This window comes from Aspergillus lentulus (assembly GCF_001445615.1).
Source record: "Aspergillus lentulus DNA, contig: Alt04, strain: IFM 54703, whole genome shotgun sequence".
NCBI classification, from domain to species: Eukaryota; Fungi; Ascomycota; class Eurotiomycetes; order Eurotiales; family Aspergillaceae; genus Aspergillus; species Aspergillus lentulus.
In genome coordinates, this window is record NW_028322122.1 from 1,597,407 (window position 1) to 1,620,641 (window position 23,235).

Here is a 23,235-nt window from a genome sequence, read left to right on the forward strand (position 1 = left end):
ACTCGAAAGCTACTGCTATGGCGTTTCGATAGCTTCAGAGTACCAAACACTTATTTGACATTCTTATCTGAGCTACTAGACCTAGATAGTGGTACTAGTTAGAAACATATAGACTAGTGCGTGCTTTTCTCTTAAGATGGACTCTCTCAATTCTATCCCGACAATAGTCTAAAAATTCCTCAGCATAGAACGAGTCCCCGACAGACGACTTTCTTATTACCGGCCGAAGATCTATCTGTCTCAGAAGTCATTTGATATCAAGAACTGCCGATGGTTTCACTCTCCGCCTTTTATTCGATGTCTTTCTACTCCGTAGTCTACTTTGCTTTACCTTAATCTACGATTTACTCGAAATACTACTACACAAGTCACAAGTATAACTACTGAATTACACTGCACAACGTGCCTACCTTACCAACCTTACCCACCGGACAAAGACTAGAACCCCTGGTCAAAGAAAAAAGGAGGGAAAAAAAAAGAAAATTCTAACTGTCACGAGATATGCGAACCCGACTCCTTCAATTTTTCAGCAAAGCCCCCGCCGGTCCCACCATAGCAAGAACCTTTGCTTCTAGACGAGCAGCCTCGAACAACGGACGCGATACCAACCATACCAACCATACCACCGCCGAACCGGACGAAAAGGACCTCACCGCAGCCCGGGAGTGGCTTAACAGGTTCAATTCAAAGACAGTCACAATCCCTCGTGACATCTGCGAGATTTCCTTTAGCCGGTCCGGCGGTCCTGGCGGTCAGAATGTCAACAAGTCCGTTCCTCTCCCTGTAGCTTTATCCTGCACTAAGATCATTCATTGATCAAGCCTCATTTGACTGGCTGAGACCACGTCAGAGCGCTCGGAACGTACGCCTCAGTAGACTAACATCTCATCGCATTTTCCCAATAGGGTAAACTCAAAAGCCACATTGAAAGTACCCCTCCAGTCTCTCCTGCCTCTGGTGCCGCGGATCCTACATCCTCATCTCCGGTCATCCCGTTACTACGCCGACAGAACACAGACGCTGGTTATCCAGTCTGAAGAGTCGCGGAAACAGGCCGCTAACGTGGAGTCCTGCTATGAGAAACTCCATCATTTGTTGAAAACGACTGCAGAAGATGTGATTCCTGGAGAAACATCTGAAAAGCAACGGGAAAAAGTACAAAAATTGTAGGATGCCCTTCCTTGTCATATGCATTATCTACAGGATATTGAACAGTTCTCACAATTGCAACAGGAAAAAGGCTGAAAACGAGGCCAGAATCAAGGCAAAGAAACTGCACAGCAGCAAGAAGAGTAACAGGCGGGGTAATAAGTATGATGACTGATAGGAAGCTAACTTTTAAACACCTTGAAAGAGAACAAGCTTCGTCTTTCTTTGTTTATGGACCCTAAACAACTCTGAGGAACGCCTGCGATAAAGAACTGAAGATGCAACGTCTACTCCTGCTGAAGGACCCGCTGGGCATTGTGGATGGTGGCAGCAATGACCTTTTGCAAAGCAGGGTCCAAGTCCTCTGTCTTCTGGAAGGATTGCAGCCAGCTGACCACCTCCTTGGCGACATTTGGATCTTGCCGGTGCTCCTTCAAAATCGCAAGAGATTCACGCAGTGCCCGAGGAAACTCGTGAGATGTCGGTCGGATCCCAGCAGTTGGGAACTTGATGTTGCAGATATGCGTACGGTAGCTGTTTGGTTTGTGCTGCGACATCACCTCAACTACATGTCCCAGGATCTTGCGCAGGCACGGTAAGTCTTCGAATTCGGAGACCATGTCGTAGAATTCGTGGCCGAAGCGGTCGTCGTTGTTGAAGTTCTTCATCGCTGTATCAAAGACGGCCAGCGGGACCGCGCCGCTCAGAGCAGGCGTCGAGTTCAAATTTTCCAGAGCAACGTGATCAACTCCGTCTTCATCTCCGGCGCTAGGGTTGATGTCTTCCCCTGTGATTCTAGGTAAAGCGATCATATCGGCATTAGGGTCATCAAATCCAGATCCTTCAGCCGGGGTAGGCGTTTCAATCTTCTGGTCCAAGCCCAATATCCGCTGTCGAGCGACAAGCTTGGCGATGTAGATCAATTCGAGTTTCGCATAGTGCAGCCACAATTTCCTTGAGCTCTTGCAAAACCTCAGACCTCTTTGCATGTAGGTTCGAGACATTGTCATATCTGCATGATCATCCAGATTGTATTGTGCAGCGTAGATCCATAGGTCCACGCTGGTAGGGTGAAGCCGTAAAGCATCCGTGAATATCGTCGAAAGCTTCTTGTACGCCTTCTGCTGGCGGGCATACTCGATATACTGAATCCATAGGCCGAGATCGCCGTGGAACTTCCGAGTAGCTCGATCGAGAATGAAGAAAATCCGTCTTTGACCCGAATGGCCTCCCGACCGAATACCTAGTCGCTTCACTCTCTTGCGTCGCAGAGCATCAAGATTCATCTCGTATTCCGCGTATCGCACAAAGTCAGATGGCTGAGCGCCGCGAGCGTTCAGTTTGTGCTCGAAATCTGAACGTCTCTTGACAATGGATAAAATCTCATCCTAATGATAACGAGCATTGTGAGTGACCATGTTTTGTGAAATGGCTGGTTGAGGACTCGCACCTTGCTAAATATTTTTTTCTTCTCAAACTCCTTGAGTTCTGGTACCGACTGCTCCAGGTAGAAGCGTGCTTTGTCTGTTGCAGCTGACATGATGGTTGTTATTTGCTACAGAAGACCGTCAAGACGTTTCGCAAAGTCCTTCAACGCAGGCCAGAAAATGTTGTCGGCATCCCGCTCGATATCTCCGATCTACTTGGGTCTGTGACCGCCTTCCTCTCCGGGACTCGTCCCTGTTGCATGTGTCCGCGCGCTCCTCCGCAGGTTACCGAGTTCCAACCTGGCCATATCACATCTCAGGGGTTTCCTCTGACTGCTGACAGTTTTTCTTTTTCTATTCATTTCTTTTTTTATTTGATCGTTTATATTCTTGACGCTCTTTTATATTCTTTTCCCGTCTGTCGTAGCTTTTTGACTTTTCGAACGCGCGGAGTGTGGGCCCTGCATTTCTTGCGCTACTATGGCTCCCAAGTTCAAAGATGGGGATGCCGTTGTGGCGGTAAGCTGATACAAACCCAAATAAATCCAGGCGATTCACTAAGTCCATGTCAGATCAGTGGTAAATGGGTGTCATGGACACATACAGCGGTCGCCTATACGGCATTCCTGAGCGCTCTTATAGTGGGAATGTCCCTGCATCTCCACAAGATCGTGCAGAACGAACACTATGGATATCCGGATGAATGGTTCCCCTCTGTGTCAGCTACGATTGGGGATCGGTACCCGGAACGCTCATTCTTTCAAGTCTTCATCGCCATTACCTCCGGTCCTCGATTCGCTCTCGTTTTCCTTTGGTACCTTCTTACTGCACGGCCTAACTCGACTCTTCCCAAGATCGTTGCTGGTGTTGGGCTGTTCCGGACTTTCACCTGTGGTGGTTGGACATATGTCACGTCTACCGATGACCATGACTGGCATGATATCTTCATGATCTCTTACCTCGTCGCGACATTGCCTTGGACCCTCGGTTGCCTGGCACTCAGCCCCAACAATCGCCGCGCCGTGAAATACAGAAAGATCATGGCAGGACTGTTCTTTGGCACCCTAGTACCATTGATCTACTACTTCATCCAACACAAGGTGCACAAGGTTGCTGGTGGTGAGTTCACATCTGACTTTTGCGTAGCATACTGTGCTCTAACGACTCTCTCTCAAGCATACACGAAATATGCCTTCTTCGAGTGGTCTCTCATCTTGTTCGACGTGGGATTCGATGCGGTTACGGCATTGGACTTTGATGCATTTGAGATTGTGGTGAGGGACGTGAAAGGGGTTAGCAGAGGGTATGTACCGTGGCTCCCAAAGTGAACCAAGCAAAATGGGAAAATGTAGAGTGGCCGAATATTGGTTGTTTGGATTTGAAAACATGTCCTAAGCTTCGAAACATTAGGCAGTTGAAGACCACTGCGGACTCTGTTCTTGAGAAAGAGTGTGTATTTCCCGCTCACCAAGACACTTTGGTTTCATTGTTGACTCGTAGTTAGGAAGGGCAAGCCTGTTGGAAACACCTTTGGCAAGGGTTTCTTCTGGTCTGAAGTCCTGGACGCCGCCGCAGACGTCTACAACGGGGTAATACCCATCCTCGATTGTCCTTGCCTCATGCGCATTTACTGACTGACCACAGTACGTCTTCTGGTCCATGGCGACTGCTCTCGGACTTCTTGTTTGGTGTAAGTTTAGGTTTTATTCTCTAAGGGCTATGTCTAATAACCATTAGATTTCCCTCTTTGGCACATGGGTATCTCTGGGTATGAGGCCGCTATTATCGCGTACATGTCACCTCTCCTTCTAGCAATCCCTACTCTGAAGACCGCGGTGGCCAAGTACCCACGACTTTTCCACTTTCTGTCACTTTCTGGACTGCTCGCCTACAAGGTGCAGAATCCTACCAACAGACTCTTCGTCACTACTTTCAGTGTTGCCTGCAATGCTCTTACATGGTCCGGTATTTTCCACGCGGAGAAGACCCAGAGCTCCCGCTTGGAATCTCGGATCCTTGCCTGGGGCATCGGTCTGATCATGTCTAGCGTCGCCAAATTTGCATGCAGCACCAACAATCCTGTCTGGCCCACTATGCATGCGGAGAACGGTGGATGGAACAAAATGGGTCTGCTCCTTGGTATCTTGGCTGTTCTCCGATCTCACAGGAAGCCTGTACCAAGTGGAGGGGACTATTTCCCCTCTACCGGCAAGAAAGGTCCTTCCCTGTTGGCCGCATTCGGTATGGGTGGCCTTCTGTTCGCCATGCACTCTCTTCTGTCTGATTCCAGCACCATGATTTCGTGGGTCTGGGAGGGATATCCGGTGAGAGGACCGATCGCCGTGCCTCACGGTGTGCTTACAATCTTCGCGATGGGGGCCGGTCTCGTATATGGTCTCTTCTGCCCTCGCGTCGCTGGAAGCTGGACTGCTTTCGGTATCGGTTCCCTCGGAGCTGCGCTACTTACATGTTACAGCCACTGGACTGGATTCTATGGCGGCTTGGTCCTTGCGTTTTATGTCATGGCCGTTGCCCCCGTTTTGGTCTCTTCGGCTGCTCGTCATTCTCCCGCCACAACGTTCGGTCTCGGAGGCCTTGTCTACGTCTTCCTGATCCTCTTCCACGTATGGGTTGTTGCTTATGCGTTTGTTCCCGGCGGTCCGCTTGTTAGAGAGCACACAGACTGGCTCGTGGCCTCCACTATGATCTCCATCGGGGCTGGAGTCTTTTCTGCCGCAATTACAAACTCTTCTACCCCGAAGGCCAAAACCATCAACCCGAACGGCAGGAGGCAGCGGTCGTACTACGTATATGTCCTCGCCGTTCTGCAGCTTCTTTCTATTGCCATAGCATATCTGCGATTCCCAACCAACGACTACACACCGTATCATAAGGAGGACAAGGTTGCCACCCTCGGTATCTGGACGGTTCACTTCGGTCTCGACAACGATATGTGGTCTTCTGAGCGACGTATGCGCGATGTCATCAAGGAGCTTGAGATTGACGTGATCGGTCTGCTGGAATCTGACACCCAGCGCATCATCATGGGTAATCGCGACATTAGTCAAGTTTTGGCGGAAGAATTGGGCATGTATGCAGATTTCGGACCTGGTCCCAACAAGCATACATGGGGCGCTGCTCTACTCTCAAAGTTTCCCATCGTCAACTCAACCCACCATCTGCTTCCTTCGCCCGTCGGAGAACTGGCGCCCGCTATTCACGCAACTCTGGATATGTATGGTGAGCTAGTGGACGTCGTTGTCTTTCATTCTGGACAGGAGGAAGACCCCGAAGACCGTCGCCTACAGTCCCAGTATCTGGCAAAACTCATGGGCGAGTCCCCTCGTCCGATGGTTTTGCTGAGCTATCTGGTCACCAAGCCCCTTGAAGGCAACTACAACACGTATGTCAGCGAGCTCAGTGGCATGAAGGACATCGACCCTACAGACTGGGACCGGTGGTGCGAATACATTCTCTACAAGAGACTGAAGCGGACAGGCTACGCCAGAATCAGTCGGGATAGTATTACTGATACTGAGATTCAGGTGAGTATCTATCATGCTCGTCCATTAGGCTCTGTTTGTATATACTAATCTGCTCGACTAGGTTGGCAAATTCGTCATCGGAGAGCCCGAGCCCGAGAACGAAGTGCGCATTCCCGAGGAGATGATCGCTGAGGGCCGTCGATTCCCCGCGATGTTCCGTGGCCAGGGTGTCCGTGGTCACCGTTACCACGTTTTCGATGAGCCAAGATACTGGCAATAGATCTGACTTGATCAGAAGCTGGCTTGTCTCACGTAACAGCTGGAAAAAGTGTGTCTATCCCCTTCTATACCGTAAACTACCAGATCAAGGGGCCACTGTCAGGCCTATTCGCTACGATAATGTATTTTTGAGTCCGACTGAACCTAGGAGTGTCCTTTCTTCGCCGAGTCGTACATAGTTCTCATACTTAGCAATAATGCAGACTGCATAGCTTTCTTGATGGTCTAACTCATCTGTCTTGGTAAGGAATCAGACGACTGACTGGAGGTAGGTCATGTTGGAGATGCCTCAGGTTCTTATGACAGCAGGTCATGTGTCCCAGCCTATAGTACTTCCCTCCCTCATCCTCTCAGATAGCTTCCCAATCCAGAGAGCACTTGCTCAATTTGCTCTCTCCTGCATAGTGCTGTCGGTAGATCATGGTTGCTTTCCAAGGAAAAATTGAGCTATGGGGCATGTAGTACAAGACGCGTACGTCTCTCCAGCAGACATTGACAAGTGGGACGGACGGTACTGATATGGTGACGTCCTTACTGCTCACGTATCCATTCTCACTCTGCGCCAGCCCTCAGGAACAGAGCATACCTGAAACCCCCTTCGGAACGGGCAGTGGCAAGAGACTACGTACTCGGGTGTCACGAATCGCTGTTCCCTGTTCTGAGTCTGCATTCAGCTCGACGGTACTGATGCTCATGTCACTGATTAATGGCTAGGTATGAAGCGTACGCGTCTTCAGGCCTCGTCACAACGAGAAATCGACATTCCAAGGCCTCCAACGTTGCTGTTATTGCTTCAGTGCTGGCAGTGGTGTCCTAGCCTTGGCCTCTGCGGTCCAACCCTTCATTGATTATTGAATTCCAGAAGAGGTCGTCTGAATAGGATCATTGGCCCTCATCGACAATGAAGATAGTTCCCGGAGCCAGATAATCCTTTTCATATGGATGAAATCTTGTCCGTAACATACTGTCAAGATTGCTCCAGGTGTAATGGAAAGTGTTCTCTTCCGATGAAGGGTATTCATCAAGCTTGCTCCATGTGCTGAGATAGATGGATTTCCTCCCCTTAACCTTATAATACTGCTGCAGTAGTTGAGCCAGTGTTGCTTTTCCACTCGCAGGGGTCCCCCGTACATGCACAACTTTCTGCTCATCAATGAGGTCGCCAAGTTTTGAGACTGTCTCTACTCAAGGAATATACTGATCAGGAATGGAAGCTGTCCATCATAATTATTGTCAGTTATGCCGTGAGATGATTGAGGACAGAGTCTAACATATTTCCAGCTGGCTGCTTCCTTGTTGGCCTCTGCCAAACTTGCGTCTTTATGTTGGCCGAGTGGGTAGCAACAAACAGTCACAGGGAGCATCCAGCTTTAGCCTGGACGTCCATCCACGGACAATCCGACGAACTTTTTACAAGGACAGGAGATGGTGATATTCCCGATCTTCGCGGGAGAGTTGTAGGGCCCAGACATAATTCGCAGAACTGGAAACTTCGGAGGTTCTTGTTGAAACCGGCGTGACTGTGGTGGTAGAATAACTAGGACTCATAGTGTGTAGGATCAGTCAGGAAATGAAAAATGGATAGGCAGTGGACGATACTGGGAGAACTGGGAAAGAGTATACTCTGTGAATGATACCTGATCTATCAGCTGAATAGGTTATCTGCTGTCATCATCTCATAATATCATACCTGGACATGGCCTATAAGTTCCCTTACTATTCTAGGTATGTGTCCCCAGATTACGAGGACCTTTTATAAGAGAACCAAGAAGAGAAGTTATTAATTCTTTTCTTTTAATCTATTTAAGGTGAAGCTTATGTGACCGTATGTCTCTTGAGCGGTAGTAGTATGATCCTTAAGAAGTAGGGTTATGGAGAAGGTATTTCTACCATCCCTATCTATAAAAGAGTAAAAACAAGCCTCTCAAAAGATTCAGGAGCTGTGAGATGAAGAGAGTCAACTCCTTAATATGCTGGCTAAGAACAGAGGGCGCGAAGTCACGACACGAGCAGAGGAATCTCTTCACTGATGATTCCACGGGCCCGCGGCTCCTGCTTCCTGGTCATTGAATTCCGATATGCAGAGAAACTGTACTGTCTACATTGACACTGTTATCATCTCCCCCTTCCCCCCCCCCCCCCCCTCTCCTGCGTCTGTTCCCGCCAGGCTGGGTGTTTTGACCGGAATCTTCCGAGGAATGCGCCTACACTTTCTGTGTTGCTCCTTTGTCCTCTTTCAGCGGCGCCGGTGTCCGTTCCAAGGCCCAGGGCACGAGTTCAAGCTCATGGAAGGGAAAAGGAATAACCTGGAGGATTTCTCCATTCTTTGGCTTTCCTTTCCCCTCCACCGTGCGGGAAGAGAGTGTGGCCACTGACGTGATGGAAGTTTTAGGATAAGGGCTTTTTTCTTTTCGCCCTACGAGGTAGGGCAGGATGACTGATCGTTGATTCTTCCTTGATCTTTCGCCAGAAGTGTCCATGTCTTCTGCTTCATCTGATGTCAATGTATGAATCTCGGTAGCGAGCTCTTGGATATCATTATCTCGTGGTCTCTGAGGTTGTGGCTCGGCTATGATGTTTCCTTTCTCTGTATAGTTCACTGAGCTGCTTGGAACTTGCAATCTTTAGTCAGTTGGTCCGTTTCATTCTTTCTCACAGGACCCTGGCTTTGCAAGTGGTTATGCTAATACTTTTGGACTTTCAGTGGGAGCGGGACACTTTCTTTGTCTCGTTCGATAAAGCGGATATTTGGTGCTGGATCTAGGTTATATACAGAACAAAGGACTTTGCCAAACATACCAAAATAGGTACGTTCGGCGTTGAAGGGTCTACGAACCTTTTTTTATTCTCTCTATTTTAAAGTGGATACTGATTCTCAGGCTCGTAGTTGTCTATTTCATAAGAGAAAGTACCTGCCACGGTTGCCTGGTTCTTCAGTATTGTCGAAATTGTCTCTAATACCCAAGAATACTTCACTATAGGTATGTGCAATCCGTGGATATCTTTCTATTGAGCCGAGACTAACATCCTCAGATCTTCGATCTAGTTGTCTTTGATCGCAGAGGGTACCATTCAGACGCCAAGATGCTGGCATCACCGACACGGCAACAGGGCCGAGAACGAAAAGGCTCTGACTCCGACAAGCCCGAAGCTGAACATGTGGAAGAAGCTGACATGTCTGGAGAAGAGTCCGAACGAGCTCCTGCGGAACCGGGATCAGAAGAGCCTTGGGAATTATACCGCCGCGGGCTGAAGCCTTCTGCAAAATTGCTTGAGGATGCTCGCGGTTCGCTTCGAGGGACTATGCTGGACCAGGCGAAGAAAGATAAGGCAATAAAAGAAAACAAGGTGCTTCTGGCGGCCATGATGCGCCGGATCTTCCCGACGCCGCCTGCTCCAGCCCATACTAAACCTGCACCGGCAGCGCAGGTGCAGCAGACGCAGCAGGTACAGCAGGTGCCGCAGGAGCAGCAGGCGCAGCAGTATCCAATAAACCAAATTGCTGTAGGGCCTCGTGTTTCTTTCGGTGAACATGGTGCGTACCCCCGGTGGGTGCTCGTACCTGCTCCACAGCAGGGAAACCAGCAGCTGCCTTCGCACAAGGTGATGTGGGAATTCGAGCCCGGCCCACCCTCTGGTTGGGGTGGTCTGACGAAGGAGCAGCTGTACGAGTGGTCGTATAACTGGCAAAGAGCCTGTATTGAAGATCCCGAGGGAAGGGAGGCAATGATCTCGCACTTGCGATACGGGCCTCTTAAAGAGCTTGTGAAAGGCGTCGCTCAACCTCTGCCGCCTCTTCCAAATCCCCCAACCACCAACTTCTACCTGAAGCCAGTTACTCCTCTTGCTCCGGCTCTCTATGAGACTTGGCGTTGGTCCTACAAGAGGGACTACACACGTCCGACTGCCCCAATCAGGCAAGGCATGTACAGCAGAGGGTTGAACCCCGGGCAGCAAGGAGTAGGCGATGAAGAAAATCAACTTCCTGGCATCGGTACTTACCGCAACCAGTACGGCGCAAATCGCCTACGGGCTGAGGCAGGCCCTGCAAAACCGCCAGCCCTTGACGACGGGCAAGAGCCTGCAATTGGTGAGTACAAGTGGATTTGGTTCATTGTCATCATTCTGGTCATAAGCATGTTCCTGTGTCTCTTCCTCTATGTCTTCAAGATCATCAAGTGATGTAATTAGCAATCTGTCAACGCGGACTTAAGGTTTGTTTCTCCAATCATAAGCTGCTATGCATGTGGTGTTTCCATTGGACGCATATGATCGGAGAAACGGCCAATCTCGCTTGCATTCCTCAACCCCCCTTGCATATGGCATTCCACTGGTTCCCAAAATCTTGCATGATCGCGCCCGATGAGCTAATGATTCTGCTTTGTGAACAGATGCAGATCCGAATCGTCAGACAGTCGAGTCGAGCCTCGACCTGGATGCCATGGATGGTGCACCTAATGGTTTGCCCATGTCATCCTGGCCAAAACCTGCTGTACAAGGTCCAGGTAAGAGAGGTAAGCGATGACCCATTCGTCGAAGCAAAAGCCTCGGAGGCGTATGATATCTATTTATAGACTGGGATGATTTACTAACGTCATGTAGGTACAATGGCCGTAAAGAACGGCATCAGGGAATTTGCGAAGATCAAAAGAGGTCCCCCACCTGGTCAGGCCGGCGCCCGTCGCATCGAATACACAAACTCGAAACAAGCGCCAGTGGCACCACCGGACACAGGGTCGGAGCCGGAGACAGAGCCAGAGACAGAGCCAGAGATTCTGAGATCAAAAGAAGACGAGCTCTTGACTGAAGCCCTAGAGGAGCTGAAGAAGAATTCTGAGAAACACTTTCCTCGGCGAACTCTCCGGCGCATAAGGACATGGCCGGGCGACGATATCCCCAATTACATCAGCAGCGATGAATTGAAGCTCGTACCCGATTATTCTCTCGAGCACAGGCCATTCCACGATCGAAATTCAGTGGAACAAGGTCGGACAGCTAAGAGAGCTGCAAGCGGCTTGCCAAAGCAGGCTTCTGGGGCCGATGCTGATTCTGACGATAATGATGGCTCCGCCGGTGCTGGCACTGCTGGGAAGGCGAAAAAAGCCCGGACAAAGAAATCGACAACTGCTGGAACAGCAAAGTCTGCAGGGACCGCGAAGACTGCTGGCACAGCCGCTCCCACGCAGCAAAACAGATATCCGAAACGCCCTGGTCGAAAATAAGTATGGTCTTAGACCGTGTTCGTCGACAGCCTTGCTATGCGGCCCTGCAAGCTGTGGATGACGGACGACCGGAAACGAGGTTGATAGCCGCACAGCAAAAGACCATGCTGTCTACACGAATCCTGCGGTATTGCTGGGATTGGGCAACTCGATCACTTAGATCAGGGTAGGGTTTTAAATGAGGCTGCGGGATGGATTAAGCCATCTGTGCTGTCTGTCTTGGTGAGTGCTTTGTGATTTGACATGTTTTGTTTGAAATTTGCCTCTGTTATTTAGTTTCATGACCAAGGATCATTTCGTCCTTCATCCATCTATCCAAGTCTCTTCTGGGATGCTCATCCCCAGTGTCGCCATGAAAGTAAAAGGTGGAGAGCACTTTGAAGATTCGTAGAGCAAATGTAACTATTCTCTGCTTGAGTATATCAATACGTGTAGATACAAGTTATCGAATGTAGAACTAGAAAGTCGTATCGTGAGCTGCTGAAGAAGCATGATGCTAATTGAGAGCGATATACCTCTCAAGGAGGTAGAATAGAATGTAAATGGAGTCGTGATGTGGTTGGTACACTGGGACCGTTTCGTGCCTGAGGCATCTTTCCCAGAAGGGTCGCAATGCAAACGAGGCAAACATGCGCTCGTGAAATGACCATCGGGGAACGTATCGCATATTATTGTCTTCATTACCGCACCTAACAGCTCTCATCGCTGTGCTAACCGTTGCTTTGTCCGGCTATGATAAAATGATATGACTTGATATTCTATACGCGCATTACTCTCTATGGGCGGATCATTGAATTGAGAGTGCTCCCGTCGTCGGATCTCAAAACCAGCTCTACTGCACCGGAGACTTCCTGGCTGGGCTCAGGAGGACCGTCAATATGTTTACTTTCACTCCCCTGCTGGGTGCGCAGTCCTCCTCCAGAGCCTCACAGTCTATCTTGGAACTCGATGGTGGCATCAAAATTCTCGTGGATGTCGGTTGGGACGATACCTTTGATACGCTGGACCTTCTAGAATTGGAGAAGTAAGCAGTCTGCTAAGCTGAGCTCGTCATCGCATACTCACAACTTCGAATAGGCATATTCCTACCCTTTCACTTATACTTCTAACTCACGCGACCCCGGCGCACATCGGTGCTTTCGTTCACTGCTGCAAAACGTTTCCTCTTTTTACCCAGATACCTGTCTACGCTACGAGTCCCATCATCGCTCTCGGTCGCACACTTCTTCAAGATCTGTATGCCTCCTCGCCCCTTGCAGCGACTTTTCTACCAAAAGCTTCCATCTCGGAACCGGGCGCGTCAACCTCAGCCGCATCTGCGGCGGCGTCAGTCACAGATGGGGAAGGGAACACGGCAGCTAGCAGCGCTGGCCGAATTCTCCTTCAGCCTCCCACCGCCGAGGAGATTGCCAGATACTTTTCTCTCATTCACCCGTTGAAATATTCCCAACCGCACCAGCCGCTCTCGTCTCCTTTCTCCCCGCCGCTGAACGGGCTGACTCTCACTGCGTACAATGCTGGACATACAGTGGGTGGAACTATATGGCATATTCAGCATGGTATGGAATCGATTGTCTACGCGGTGGACTGGAATCAGGCCCGAGAAAGCGTTGTGGCCGGCGCTGCATGGTTCGGAGGTTCAGGTGCCAGCGGAGCAGAGGTCATTGAACAACTGCGCAAGCCGACGGCGTTGGTCTGCAGCACCCGAGGAGGAGACAAGTTTGCTCTTCCTGGTGGGCGAAAGAAGCGTGACGACTTGCTTCTGGATATGATCCGGAGCAGTCTCGCGAAGGGCGGTACTGTCCTGATCCCAACTGACACTAGTGCTCGAGTCTTGGAGCTTGCCTATGCACTGGAGCATGCGTGGCGTGATGTGGCTGGCGGTAATAGTGAAAGTGACGGTGCCTTGAAGAACGCTGGGTTATACCTCGCTGGAAGAAAAGCGCACACTACAATGCGGCTGGCGAGGAGTATGCTTGAATGGATGGATGAGAACATTGTGCGTGAATTCGAAGCAGCAGAAGGTGTGGATGCTGTGACGGGCCAAACACAGTCGAATGCTGATGGTCAGCGGTCCGGTGGCCAAGGCCAGGGCAAAGGGGCATCTAAGGGACTAGGTCCTTTCACCTTTAAACATCTCAGGACGGTTGAACGCAGGAAAAGGTTGGAAAAGATATTGACGGATCAGAAACCAAAGGTGATTATTGCGTCCGATACATCTTTGGATTGGGGATTTGCAAAGGAATCCCTACGCTTGATCGCCGAAGGACCGAACAACCTACTCCTATTGACCGAAAACCTCCACAAAGAACGGACATCAGATAGTAAGAATGAGCATCACAGGGAGACCCTTGGAAGCATGATCTGGCAATGGTATGAAGAGAGAAAGGATGGCGTTGCCTTGGAGAAAGCCTCAGATGGCGATCTCCTTGAACAGGTCCATAGCGGCGGAAGGGAGCTCTCCTGGACAGATGTACGACGAACACCCCTTGACCCCGGGGAGCAGTTGATCTATCAGCAATATCTCGCCACCAAGAGACAACTGCAGGATGCGTCGCAGACAAGAGGTCAAGAAAATCTTGAGAACCCGACGGATGTACTTGACGACCGATCGAGCTCAACGTCGGAAGATTCAGAGACGGAGCAGCAGGGACGGGTCTTGAACTTCTCTACCTCGTTGGCTCATGCCAACCGCAACAAGCTGGGTCTTAGCGACGAAGACCTGGGTGTAAACATTCTTCTACGTCGGAAGAACGTCTACGACTACGATGTCCGTGGGAAGAAGGGTCGCGAACGAATGTTCCCATATGTAGCTCCAAGAAAGCGCGGAGACGAGTATGGAGAATTCATCCGGCCCGAGGAGTATTTACGAGCCGAAGAGCGGGAAGAGGCAGACATGCAGCAGCGTCGGTCCGAAGCCCAGACCAAATTGGGCCAAAAACGACGGTGGGACGAGGCAGGCCCTCATGGACGTCGAGCCTCCCATAGCGGAGCCAAGCGGCAACACGTCGCCGGGGACGCTCATAAGAGGGAGGCTGGTGGCGCGGACGATCTCAGCATGACCGAGGATGCGGACGGCGCTGATGCGGCGATATCATCAGAGGATGAAGCCGACGAGCAATCGTTTGAAGGACCCGCGAAAGCCGTGTTCGAGAAGGCCTCGATCACCATCAACGCACGCCTTGCCTTTGTGGACTTTACTGGGCTACACGATAAGCGCAGTTTAGAGATGCTGATTCCGCTCATCCAGCCGCGGAAACTAATCTTAGTTGGAGGAATGAAGGAGGAAACCACGGCGTTGGCGACAGAGTGCAGGAAGCTTCTCGCCGCCAAAGCTGGCGTCGAAGTTTCGTCTCCAGACTCTGCCCTCATTTTCACGCCAACGAACGGGGAAATGGTCGATGCCAGTGTTGATACCAACGCTTGGATGGTCAAGCTGAGCACCAATCTCGTCCGGCGCCTGAAATGGCAGCACGTTCGCAGTTTGGGTGTAGTAACACTAACAGCCCAACTGAGAGGGCCAGAGCTCAACCCTCCCGAGGAGGGATCTGAGGAGTCGGCAAGCAAGAAACAAAAGGTGTTGCAGGACGAGGCCAGTTCTACAGCAACATCCCCCATCGGCGGAACGAAACCAGCGGCGGACAAGTCCGATGTTTTCCCTGTGCTCGATGTTCTACCAGCGAACATGGCGGCTGGTACCCGGTCCATGACTCGGCCTCTGCATGTGGGTGATTTCCGACTGGCGGATCTGCGCAAAGTCATGCAGAGCGCCGGACACAAGGCTGAGTTCCGTGGTGAGGGAACGCTCCTCATCGATGGAATGGTGGCTGTTCGCAAATCGAGTACTGGCAGGATTGAGATCGAGGCATCTGCGCAGTCGTCGGCCATGAACCGGGCCATGGGACGCGGCGCGGGAAGCTTCCTGGCAGTGAAGAGGAAGATCTACGAGGGTCTTGCAGTTGTTGCGGGAAGTTGACCATAGAGGCACTAGGATATTTAAACATGTGTCATGATGTATTTGTACGTAGCTTGTACCAGGCTCGGCACTGAAATGGCGGTATCGACGTAGGATAACTGCAGCTATCTATAATCCCAAACCATCTAATGGAACTTCTAAAACATAATAACCTTGCTCCGAGACGACTCGGGCAAAATGCAATCAGACCCATAGCGGGCCCAGCATGTAGATAAATCGACTCACGAGCTCGCTAAAACTAACGTACTGCTCCGTAATCCTCGTCCAAATCCTCTGTCGGAACCTCTTGTATATACTCGTTCGTCCGCGGACCAGTATATTTCCTGAAATAATAGAGATGTTAACGCGGAACTGCTACCATGAGACGTCGATAGGGAAATATACCCACGAGCATACAGCACCCACCAAAAGAGCGCAAACGCGGCGATAAAAGCGCCCACACAGATCGCATAATTCCTATTGACCAGTCAGTCAGCCCATTCTCCGCATGATTACTCGCGCTGCCAGGGACGAGGCTTACATATTCGACGCCGTGACCGGCACAGTAGGCGGGAAGAAGAGCACCGTGCTTATGAAGAGGACCCAGACGATCGAAACCCAGTTAATGGATGCGCCCCACTTACCGAGCGTGAACGGCCCCTCGACAAAATTGACCTTGTCCTTGTAGAGCCTATGAGCAAGGATGACGGAGACATAGGATATATCCAGCGCTGGTGCGGTGATGCTGAAGATCGCGGTGGCTGTTTGGGTTGATCCGATGGCGATGCAGTTGAGGCTGATGCTGAAGAGGACGACGAACCAGACGGCGTTGACGGGGGTGAGGGTGTATTTATTGATTTTGGACAGGAAGCTGACGATTGTTTTTGTTAGTGCTATGTCCTGTACGAAGGGGGAAAGAGTCCGGGGGCATTACGAGGAGAACGGTAGCGCCTCGTCACGGGCGAAGGCGTATGCCATCCGTGTATCTGCTAGCATGGCCGAGCAGCCGGTGAAGAACTGGACTAGGATGGCAAATCCCCACATGATGGTGCCACCGGTCTTTCCGCCGGCGTTTAGGAAGATTTGGGCCGCTGGAAGGCCTGTGGGCGTTCGAAGGATGCTGTCGAGATCGGTCAAGCAAAAGCACAGTGAGATAGTCAGTACCCAGCCCATTATGCCTGATACCAGGACTGCAGATTGGATTGCTAGCGGCCCGAGCGAGGCTGCGTCGTGAGTTTCCTCTGACATGCTAAGGTCTTGTGAGCATGGATGAGCATAGAAGGCCAGGCTGAGAACGTACTGGGTTGTTCCGTCGTAATCGGTCATTGTCCACGCTACTGATATGAAACCAAGCAGAAAGGAAAAGAGCTTCGAGCCCCATCCAGAGCCATCCGTAAAGTGAGTAAACACCCAACGAGCGGACTGCTTGTCCGGCGTGAGGTATAAGAGCATCAAGCAGATACAGATCGTTGCGGAGACTGCCCAGTTAGACTCCATAGTGACCACTAGCCACAAAGAGGAGTCACATACTATTGATCGGGGCGAACCAGAAGACGATCCGATGCAGAGTCTTGGTAGTCAGAGAGCATATTACACCCAGCACGCACAGAACCACAATAGATAGAGCAACGGTTTGCATCGCAGTCCTAGCTCGGCATTAGCTCTAAGCCGCCTTGGACTGGGAGCAGTGATTAGTTACGGTGAGTAAGAGTACTCAGAATTCATACTGGCGCACGCAAGCAGCATCTGGCTGACCGTGTAAGCCACACTGGAAACGCCCGCAGTCTGACCCAAGAGATTGCACCAGCCCTGCACCCAGGAAAATATGGGCACCTGGTCATCAGGAACAACATGCTTCGTGACGAAGTACATTCCTCCTGCGGTAGGATACGCAGAGACCAGCTCCGCTACCGAGCTGCCTATGCACATGGCCATGCATGAGCCCAGAAACCAACACCAGACCGCAGTAGCTGGTCCTCCTGCAGCCAGAGGAGCTCCAAAGGTCGCGGGAACTGAGCCCAAAATTCCCAAGATGGAGATGGCATAGCTAACTGTGGACCATTTTGAGAATTCCCGTTTCAGTTCCTAGAAACATTGGTACTCAGCACCGATAGACGACATTCCCCGAGACGGTAAGTACCTGCTTATACCCAATACGGGCCAGGAGAAGTTCGTCATCATCATGGATTGAGGCCATCGCTATTGAAATAAATGACCATAAAGAGAAAAGACGACATCATCAATCGGACTTTAGTGGTATTGGCTGGAATACTTCCGAATGTATACAAACCGCCTATTTCGGGAACTGTTTCGGAGCGACGTAAATCCGGTTAATTGTTAGGTGGTCAGTTGTTGATGATGTCGAACAAGATCCTCGGCGATCTCAACTTCATAGAAGACGCTTTCTGCGCGTCTGAAATTACTGCTCGTGCTCGACGGATTGATGCATTGATCAGTCATCGTCCCTTCTCTCCTCCCAGTCCCACAGTATACGCGTTATGAAGCAGCATGGCAGACCCATCAATGTATTACTCTGTCGGCCAGGGACCTGCTCCTCCTGAAGACCCCTCCGATCCCAATCGGATGGCCCACCAAGTTCCCCCTCCGTCTCATCCTCCTGCCGGCTATGGTCCTGGAGCGGTTCCTCCTCAACCAGGAGCTCCCTACGGGACAGCAGCTCCGAATCAATGGCCCCCTTACGGCTCGCCATCTCATTTACAGCAACAACCGCAGCAACAACCGCATCTGACCTCCCCTCCTCCGTTCGGCTACAATGCAGGCCCGCAGGCTGGGATGGCCGCTCCCACAGAACCGAGTTTGGGAGGGTTGACACATCAAATGGGTGGACTGGGGATTTCAGGGGATGGAGGGTCTCGGGCACACAAGAAGAAGCATCGACATGCACACCATGATATTGGCGGAGCTTCTGCCACTGCCCCGGCGCAACAGCCGTTTGCTGGAATGCCTCAGGGAAGTGTACAGCCAACATCGCAGTTCTTGAATACCGGACTTACCGACTCTCCGCGTCCTATCTCGCCAGGTGTTGGTGTAGCTCAGCCCGCCGGCGTAGGGGTTGGAGCCGGAGCGAGTTCTGGCGCTGGCTCAGTCGCAACTCAGGGCAAGATTGACCCGGAACAGATCCCCAGCATCCCTCGCTCGCGCGACCTGCCCGCGCAGTACTATTTCAACCATGTCTATCCGACTATGGAACGGCATCTTCCTCCCCCGGCTGCCATTCCCTTCGTGGCCCACGACCAAGGCAATTCGTCCCCGAAGTATGCTCGACTTACGCTAAATAATATTCCATCTACAGCCGACTTTCTGTCGTCTACGGGGTTGCCTCTCGGGATGATCCTGCAGCCGCTGGCCCGACTGGATCCGGGTGAGCAGCCGATTCCCATTTTGGATTTTGGAGACGCTGGGCCTCCACGATGCCGAAGATGCAGGACATACATCAACCCGTTCATGACATTCAGGTCCGGAGGGAACAAGTTCGTCTGCAATATGTGCACGTTTCCCAACGACGTCCCTCCGGAGTACTTTGCCCCTCTCGATCCGTCAGGAGCGCGTGTGGACCGCATGCAACGTCCGGAACTGATGATGGGCACAGTCGAGTTCTTGGTGCCCAAGGATTACTGGAACAAGGAGCCTGTTGGTCTACGTCAGTTGTTTCTGATCGATGTCAGCCACGAATCAATCAGCCGAGGATTCCTTAAGGGTATCTGCAAGGGTATCATGGAGGCTCTATACGGCACAGAAGGGTCTGAAAATCCCGAGGACGAAGCATCGTCGCGCCGTATTCCCGAAGGCTCAAAGATTGGTATCGTCACGTTCGATAGAGAAGTACAATTCTACAATCTGAGTGTATGTTCCTATGGTCACTGTTGATTGCTGCGGATGCTGACCAACGTAGGCACAACTTGACGGAGCTCAGATGATGGTGATGACTGACCTTGAGGAACCGTTCGTGCCGTTGAGCGAGGGGCTCTTCGTGGATCCTTATGAATCAAAGTGCGACCCCTGAATCAGCAGGACTCGTTCAAGGTGACTGACCGACTTTTTCCTAGGGAAGTAATTACTGGTCTGCTGCATCAGATTCCGAAGATTTTCGCCCACAGTAAGAAGCCTGAGCCTGCACTGCTTCCAACATTGAATGCGGCTCTCTCCGCTCTACAAGCCACAGGAGGGAAAATCATCTGTGCAGTGGCCACCTTGCCCACCTGGGGCCCTGGTGCTTTGGTGCGGCGTGAAGATCCCAAGGTCCATGGAACGGATGCGGAACGGAAGTTGTTTACCACAGAGAATGCAGCATGGAGATCGACAGCCAGTAAACTGGCCGGAGCTGGTATTGGTGTGGACATGTTCATCGCGGCACCTAACGGAACATATATGGACGTTGCCACGATTGGTAAGACTCTTTGGCCTCGAAATGAGGTATTTTGCTGACAACCTTTATCAGGACATGTCCCCGAGGTCACCGGCGGCGAGACATTCTTTTACCCCAACTTCCATGCTCCGCGCGACATCCTCAAACTCTCCCAGGAGCTGACGCATTCGGTCACCCGTGACACCGGCTTCCAGGCACTGATGAAGGTCCGTTGCTCGAATGGACTTCAGGTGTCGGCCTATCACGGAAACTTTGTGCAGCATACGTTTGGAGCCGACCTCGAGATTGGAGCTATCGATGCAGACAAGGCAATTGGTGTTCTCTTTAGCCACGATGGCAAACTGGATCCCAAGCTGGATGCTCACTTTCAGGCTGCGCTGTTGTACACTTCCGCCAACGGGCAGCGTCGGGTGCGGTGCATCAACGCGGTGGCGGCCGTCAACGAAGGAGGCTTGGAGACGATGAAGTTTGTTGACCAGGACGCGGTTGTCAGCATTATGGCCAAGGAAGGTGGGTATCCCAAATACAGGCCAAAGGTTCCGAGACCAGCGCATACTAATGTCCTGCAGCGGCGGCCAAAACGCTCGACAAACCACTCAAAGACATCCGGGCCAGCATCACGGAGAAGACGGTGGATATTTTCAGCGGATACCGCAAGATCTTTTCAGGGTCGCACCCTCCGGGCCAGCTCGTGTTACCGGAAAATCTCAAGGAGTTTTCCATGTACATGCTCAGCATGATCAAATCGAGGGCGTTCAAGGGTGAGCTAGACTACGATTGCATCTATGGTTTCGCTGCTAACAGGCTCAACAGGTGGCCAGGAATCGTCCGACCGGCGAATTCATGATATTCGGATGCTACGATCAATAGGATGCACAGAGCTGTCACTGTACCTGTATCCCCGGATCATCCCCATCCACAACCTGCAACCGGAGGATGGGTTCCCGAATGAACAGGGCCAATTACAGGTACCACCCGCACTCCGCGCCAGCTACTCCAAGATCGAGGAAGGCGGAGCGTACCTGGTAGACAACGGCCAGATGATTTTACTATGGCTTCATTCACAAGTTTCCCCCAACCTGCTTGAGGATCTGTTTGGACCCGGGCAAACGTCTCTGCAAGAGCTCAACCCGCAGCTGTCGTCTTTACCGGTGCTGGAGACACACCTAAATGCGCAAGTGCGCAATCTGCTACAGTACTTGTCGACTATCCGAGGATCGAAGGCGGTGGCTATCCAACTGGCACGGCAGGGATTGGACGGGGCCGAGTACGAATTTGCGCGACTGTTGCTGGAGGATCGCAACAACGAGGCGCAGAGCTATGTGGACTGGCTGGTGCACATCCACCGACAAATCAACTTGGAACTGGCGGGGCACCGGAAGCGCGAGGATACAGCGGGGGAGGGAACGTTGTCCAGCCTGGCCGGACTGCGGGCCCCATATTGGTGATTGGCACTACGTAGTGTGACTGTGTGACTCTGTCGTAAGCGATGTTGGCTGGGAGGGGCCAGTATTCAATATCCATCCGAGGCAAGGATCTCCCTTTGTCTGATTCATTTTCATTTCTGTTCATGCGAGTATACCAAATTTTGTTCCTACTTGTATAGCCCAAGGCCAATGTACCACTTTCACCGTACCACTGGACCTGTGACCTTTGCTTAGATGCGTCTCTATTGAGTAGACAAGAGACAATAGAGTTATGAGCCTTGGCCCTGCGCCTGGACCCAAAGCAACCAAGCCTGGAATGATGGAGTGGGATTCTAGAACGGGGGGGATCTGCGCCCGGTGAGAGAGGGGTCGGAGGGGATCGGAGGGGCAGTGAACAAGGGACCCTTTTCGAGTTCTTCCATTCTTCCATTTTCAGGAACTGGAGCCCTGGATCCTTTCTTGAGTCTCTAAGAAAGAGATAATTGGCGGTTGCGACTCCAACTGGGGCAGTGGAGTTGGCATCGCACGTCAGTGGCTGGAAGATGGAGGAGTGTCTACGTCGGCATATGTCAATCTGGACCAAAAGCTCTGGCTATTGTAAGCATAAGAGTTTTCTGAATGAATACTCTGTATTTTGGTTCCGAAATGTCAGCAGAATGGAAGAAAGAACGTGAAAGAAGGGTGATGAATTTGTTCTTTCGCGCCAAGACCAAGGGTATTCGGAGTAGACTCCAAAAACAGCGCAAGGATGCTGACAAAGGACTGAAAGAGTTTTTAACTGCGTATGAGAACCTTTTCTCTTTCGTCTGCCTGAGGTGCCAAGGTTGAAACCTGAGGTAAATTATTTGCCTTCCTCGGAACCAAACAGTCGACAGTGAGTTATATGCACGCACTTTGTCTGGTTGTTAGACATGTTGCCACGCTTTCACTCATACAAATGATATGCCTACAAAAATTTTACAAACGCCACGCAGCCACAGAACATTGCCAAAGGATCAAATAGACTTTGTCAAACCATGGGAATACCCTCAAAGACCAGAGATTTTTTGCGTTCCAGAAGAAGGGCACTACAGTTGCCGAACCATAGATCACGACATTCGGTTCTTTTCTTCCTTTTCTCCTTTCTGGGGCTAGACAAAGTTTTGAGGCTTGGGAATGGGGTCAGCCCGGAGCCGGAGCTGGATTTGGGAATCCATGTACTACTGCCTTTATGCGGGGTGTATCGGTGGTGTAGACAGCACAACAAGCAGAGCTACATTATTATATTATCTATGTGATGAAAAATTAACTGCATAATCAAAGTCGACTGAGACATTCCAGCTCATTGTACAGTGTCATATGTGTCATACATTGGATGGGGTCAAAATGAAGTGATTGTTGCGGCACTAAACTTGCATATGTCTTGCTTAGCGGTGCAGATATGGCTGTTGCCGTGATGGCTGATTGGCTGGATGCAAGAGATCGACAGGGACCCCAAAAAGTCTGCCCTGAATTTATAATAATAATATTCAGTCATCGAACCAGGTCTAACAGGTCAGGTACTTGCAAAACTTGAGCCAATTATCCCCAGGATTCTTTAGTGCCCATGGATGCAGTGGGGTTCTTCCATTCTCTTCCCCTTCTGTCAGGCTTCTAGAGTGTGAACCTCCGATGGATTGACCCAAGAGCGATTGATCCCTGGTCCAGGCGCCTAGAGCCACGTTGGCTCGACTTTCCGGTTCACCTCTCGTGTGCTCGTCGTACCTACCGAATCCATATTTGAAAGTTTGCCATCTGGTCTTCGACCCTGACTAACCCCAAAATGGGCAATTTTGGCTTGCCTCCGGTAAGGCATCTGAAGCTATATAAACCCCTCTCGCAACAGGTGTTCTGGCTTCTTCTCATCATCAAACAACACTCTCTTG

The 23,235-nt window shown here is 51.1% G+C and overlaps 7 protein-coding genes across 7 annotated transcripts; 5 read left to right on the plus strand and 2 right to left on the minus strand.

Moving 5' to 3' along the window:
- Positions 1–501: 501 nt before the first annotated feature.
- Positions 502–881, plus strand: ALT_1804 (peptidyl-tRNA hydrolase domain protein; the record flags this gene model as incomplete). Its single annotated transcript, XM_089599216.1, has 2 exons — positions 502–767; positions 851–881. The coding sequence occupies 2 exons, from the start codon at positions 502–504 to the stop codon at positions 879–881; spliced, it is 297 nt and encodes a 98-aa protein (XP_089456362.1).
- A 555-nt stretch (positions 882–1,436) lies between these two features.
- ALT_1805 (snoRNA-binding rRNA-processing protein UTP6) lies at positions 1,437–2,689 on the minus strand (the record flags this gene model as incomplete). The annotated part of the gene is made up of 2 exons (XM_033559259.2): positions 1,437–2,537; positions 2,600–2,689. 2 exons carry the CDS (start codon positions 2,687–2,689, stop codon positions 1,437–1,439), a joined length of 1,191 nt encoding a protein of 396 aa, XP_033415150.2.
- Positions 2,690–3,056: 367 nt separating this feature from the next.
- Positions 3,057–6,341, plus strand: ALT_1806 (protein cwh43; the record flags this gene model as incomplete). Its single annotated transcript, XM_033559260.2, has 8 exons — positions 3,057–3,095; positions 3,149–3,695; positions 3,753–3,879; positions 3,987–4,025; positions 4,081–4,165; positions 4,221–4,266; positions 4,314–6,121; positions 6,183–6,341. The coding sequence occupies 8 exons, from the start codon at positions 3,057–3,059 to the stop codon at positions 6,339–6,341; spliced, it is 2,850 nt and encodes a 949-aa protein (XP_033415151.2).
- Positions 6,342–9,424: 3,083 nt separating this feature from the next.
- ALT_1807 (uncharacterized protein) lies at positions 9,425–11,562 on the plus strand (the record flags this gene model as incomplete). Its single annotated transcript, XM_033559261.2, has 3 exons — positions 9,425–10,430; positions 10,732–10,845; positions 10,943–11,562. 3 exons carry the CDS (start codon positions 9,425–9,427, stop codon positions 11,560–11,562), a joined length of 1,740 nt encoding a protein of 579 aa, XP_033415152.2.
- An 878-nt stretch (positions 11,563–12,440) lies between these two features.
- On the plus strand, positions 12,441–15,538 carry ALT_1808 (cleavage polyadenylation factor subunit CFT2; the record flags this gene model as incomplete). The annotated part of the gene is made up of 2 exons (XM_033559262.2): positions 12,441–12,586; positions 12,640–15,538. The coding sequence occupies 2 exons, from the start codon at positions 12,441–12,443 to the stop codon at positions 15,536–15,538; spliced, it is 3,045 nt and encodes a 1,014-aa protein (XP_033415153.2).
- A 238-nt stretch (positions 15,539–15,776) lies between these two features.
- ALT_1809 (putative amino-acid permease C15C4.04c) lies at positions 15,777–17,714 on the minus strand (the record flags this gene model as incomplete). The annotated part of the gene is made up of 8 exons (XM_089599217.1): positions 15,777–15,861; positions 15,935–15,994; positions 16,059–16,388; positions 16,452–16,766; positions 16,818–16,995; positions 17,048–17,163; positions 17,232–17,602; positions 17,658–17,714. The coding sequence occupies 8 exons, from the start codon at positions 17,712–17,714 to the stop codon at positions 15,777–15,779; spliced, it is 1,512 nt and encodes a 503-aa protein (XP_089456363.1).
- Positions 17,715–18,025: 311 nt separating this feature from the next.
- ALT_1810 (Sec23/Sec24 family protein) lies at positions 18,026–21,352 on the plus strand (the record flags this gene model as incomplete). The annotated part of the gene is made up of 6 exons (XM_033559264.2): positions 18,026–19,381; positions 19,431–19,528; positions 19,585–19,925; positions 19,977–20,414; positions 20,474–20,665; positions 20,718–21,352. The coding sequence occupies 6 exons, from the start codon at positions 18,026–18,028 to the stop codon at positions 21,350–21,352; spliced, it is 3,060 nt and encodes a 1,019-aa protein (XP_033415155.2).
- Between the last annotated feature and the right edge of the window lie 1,883 nt (positions 21,353–23,235).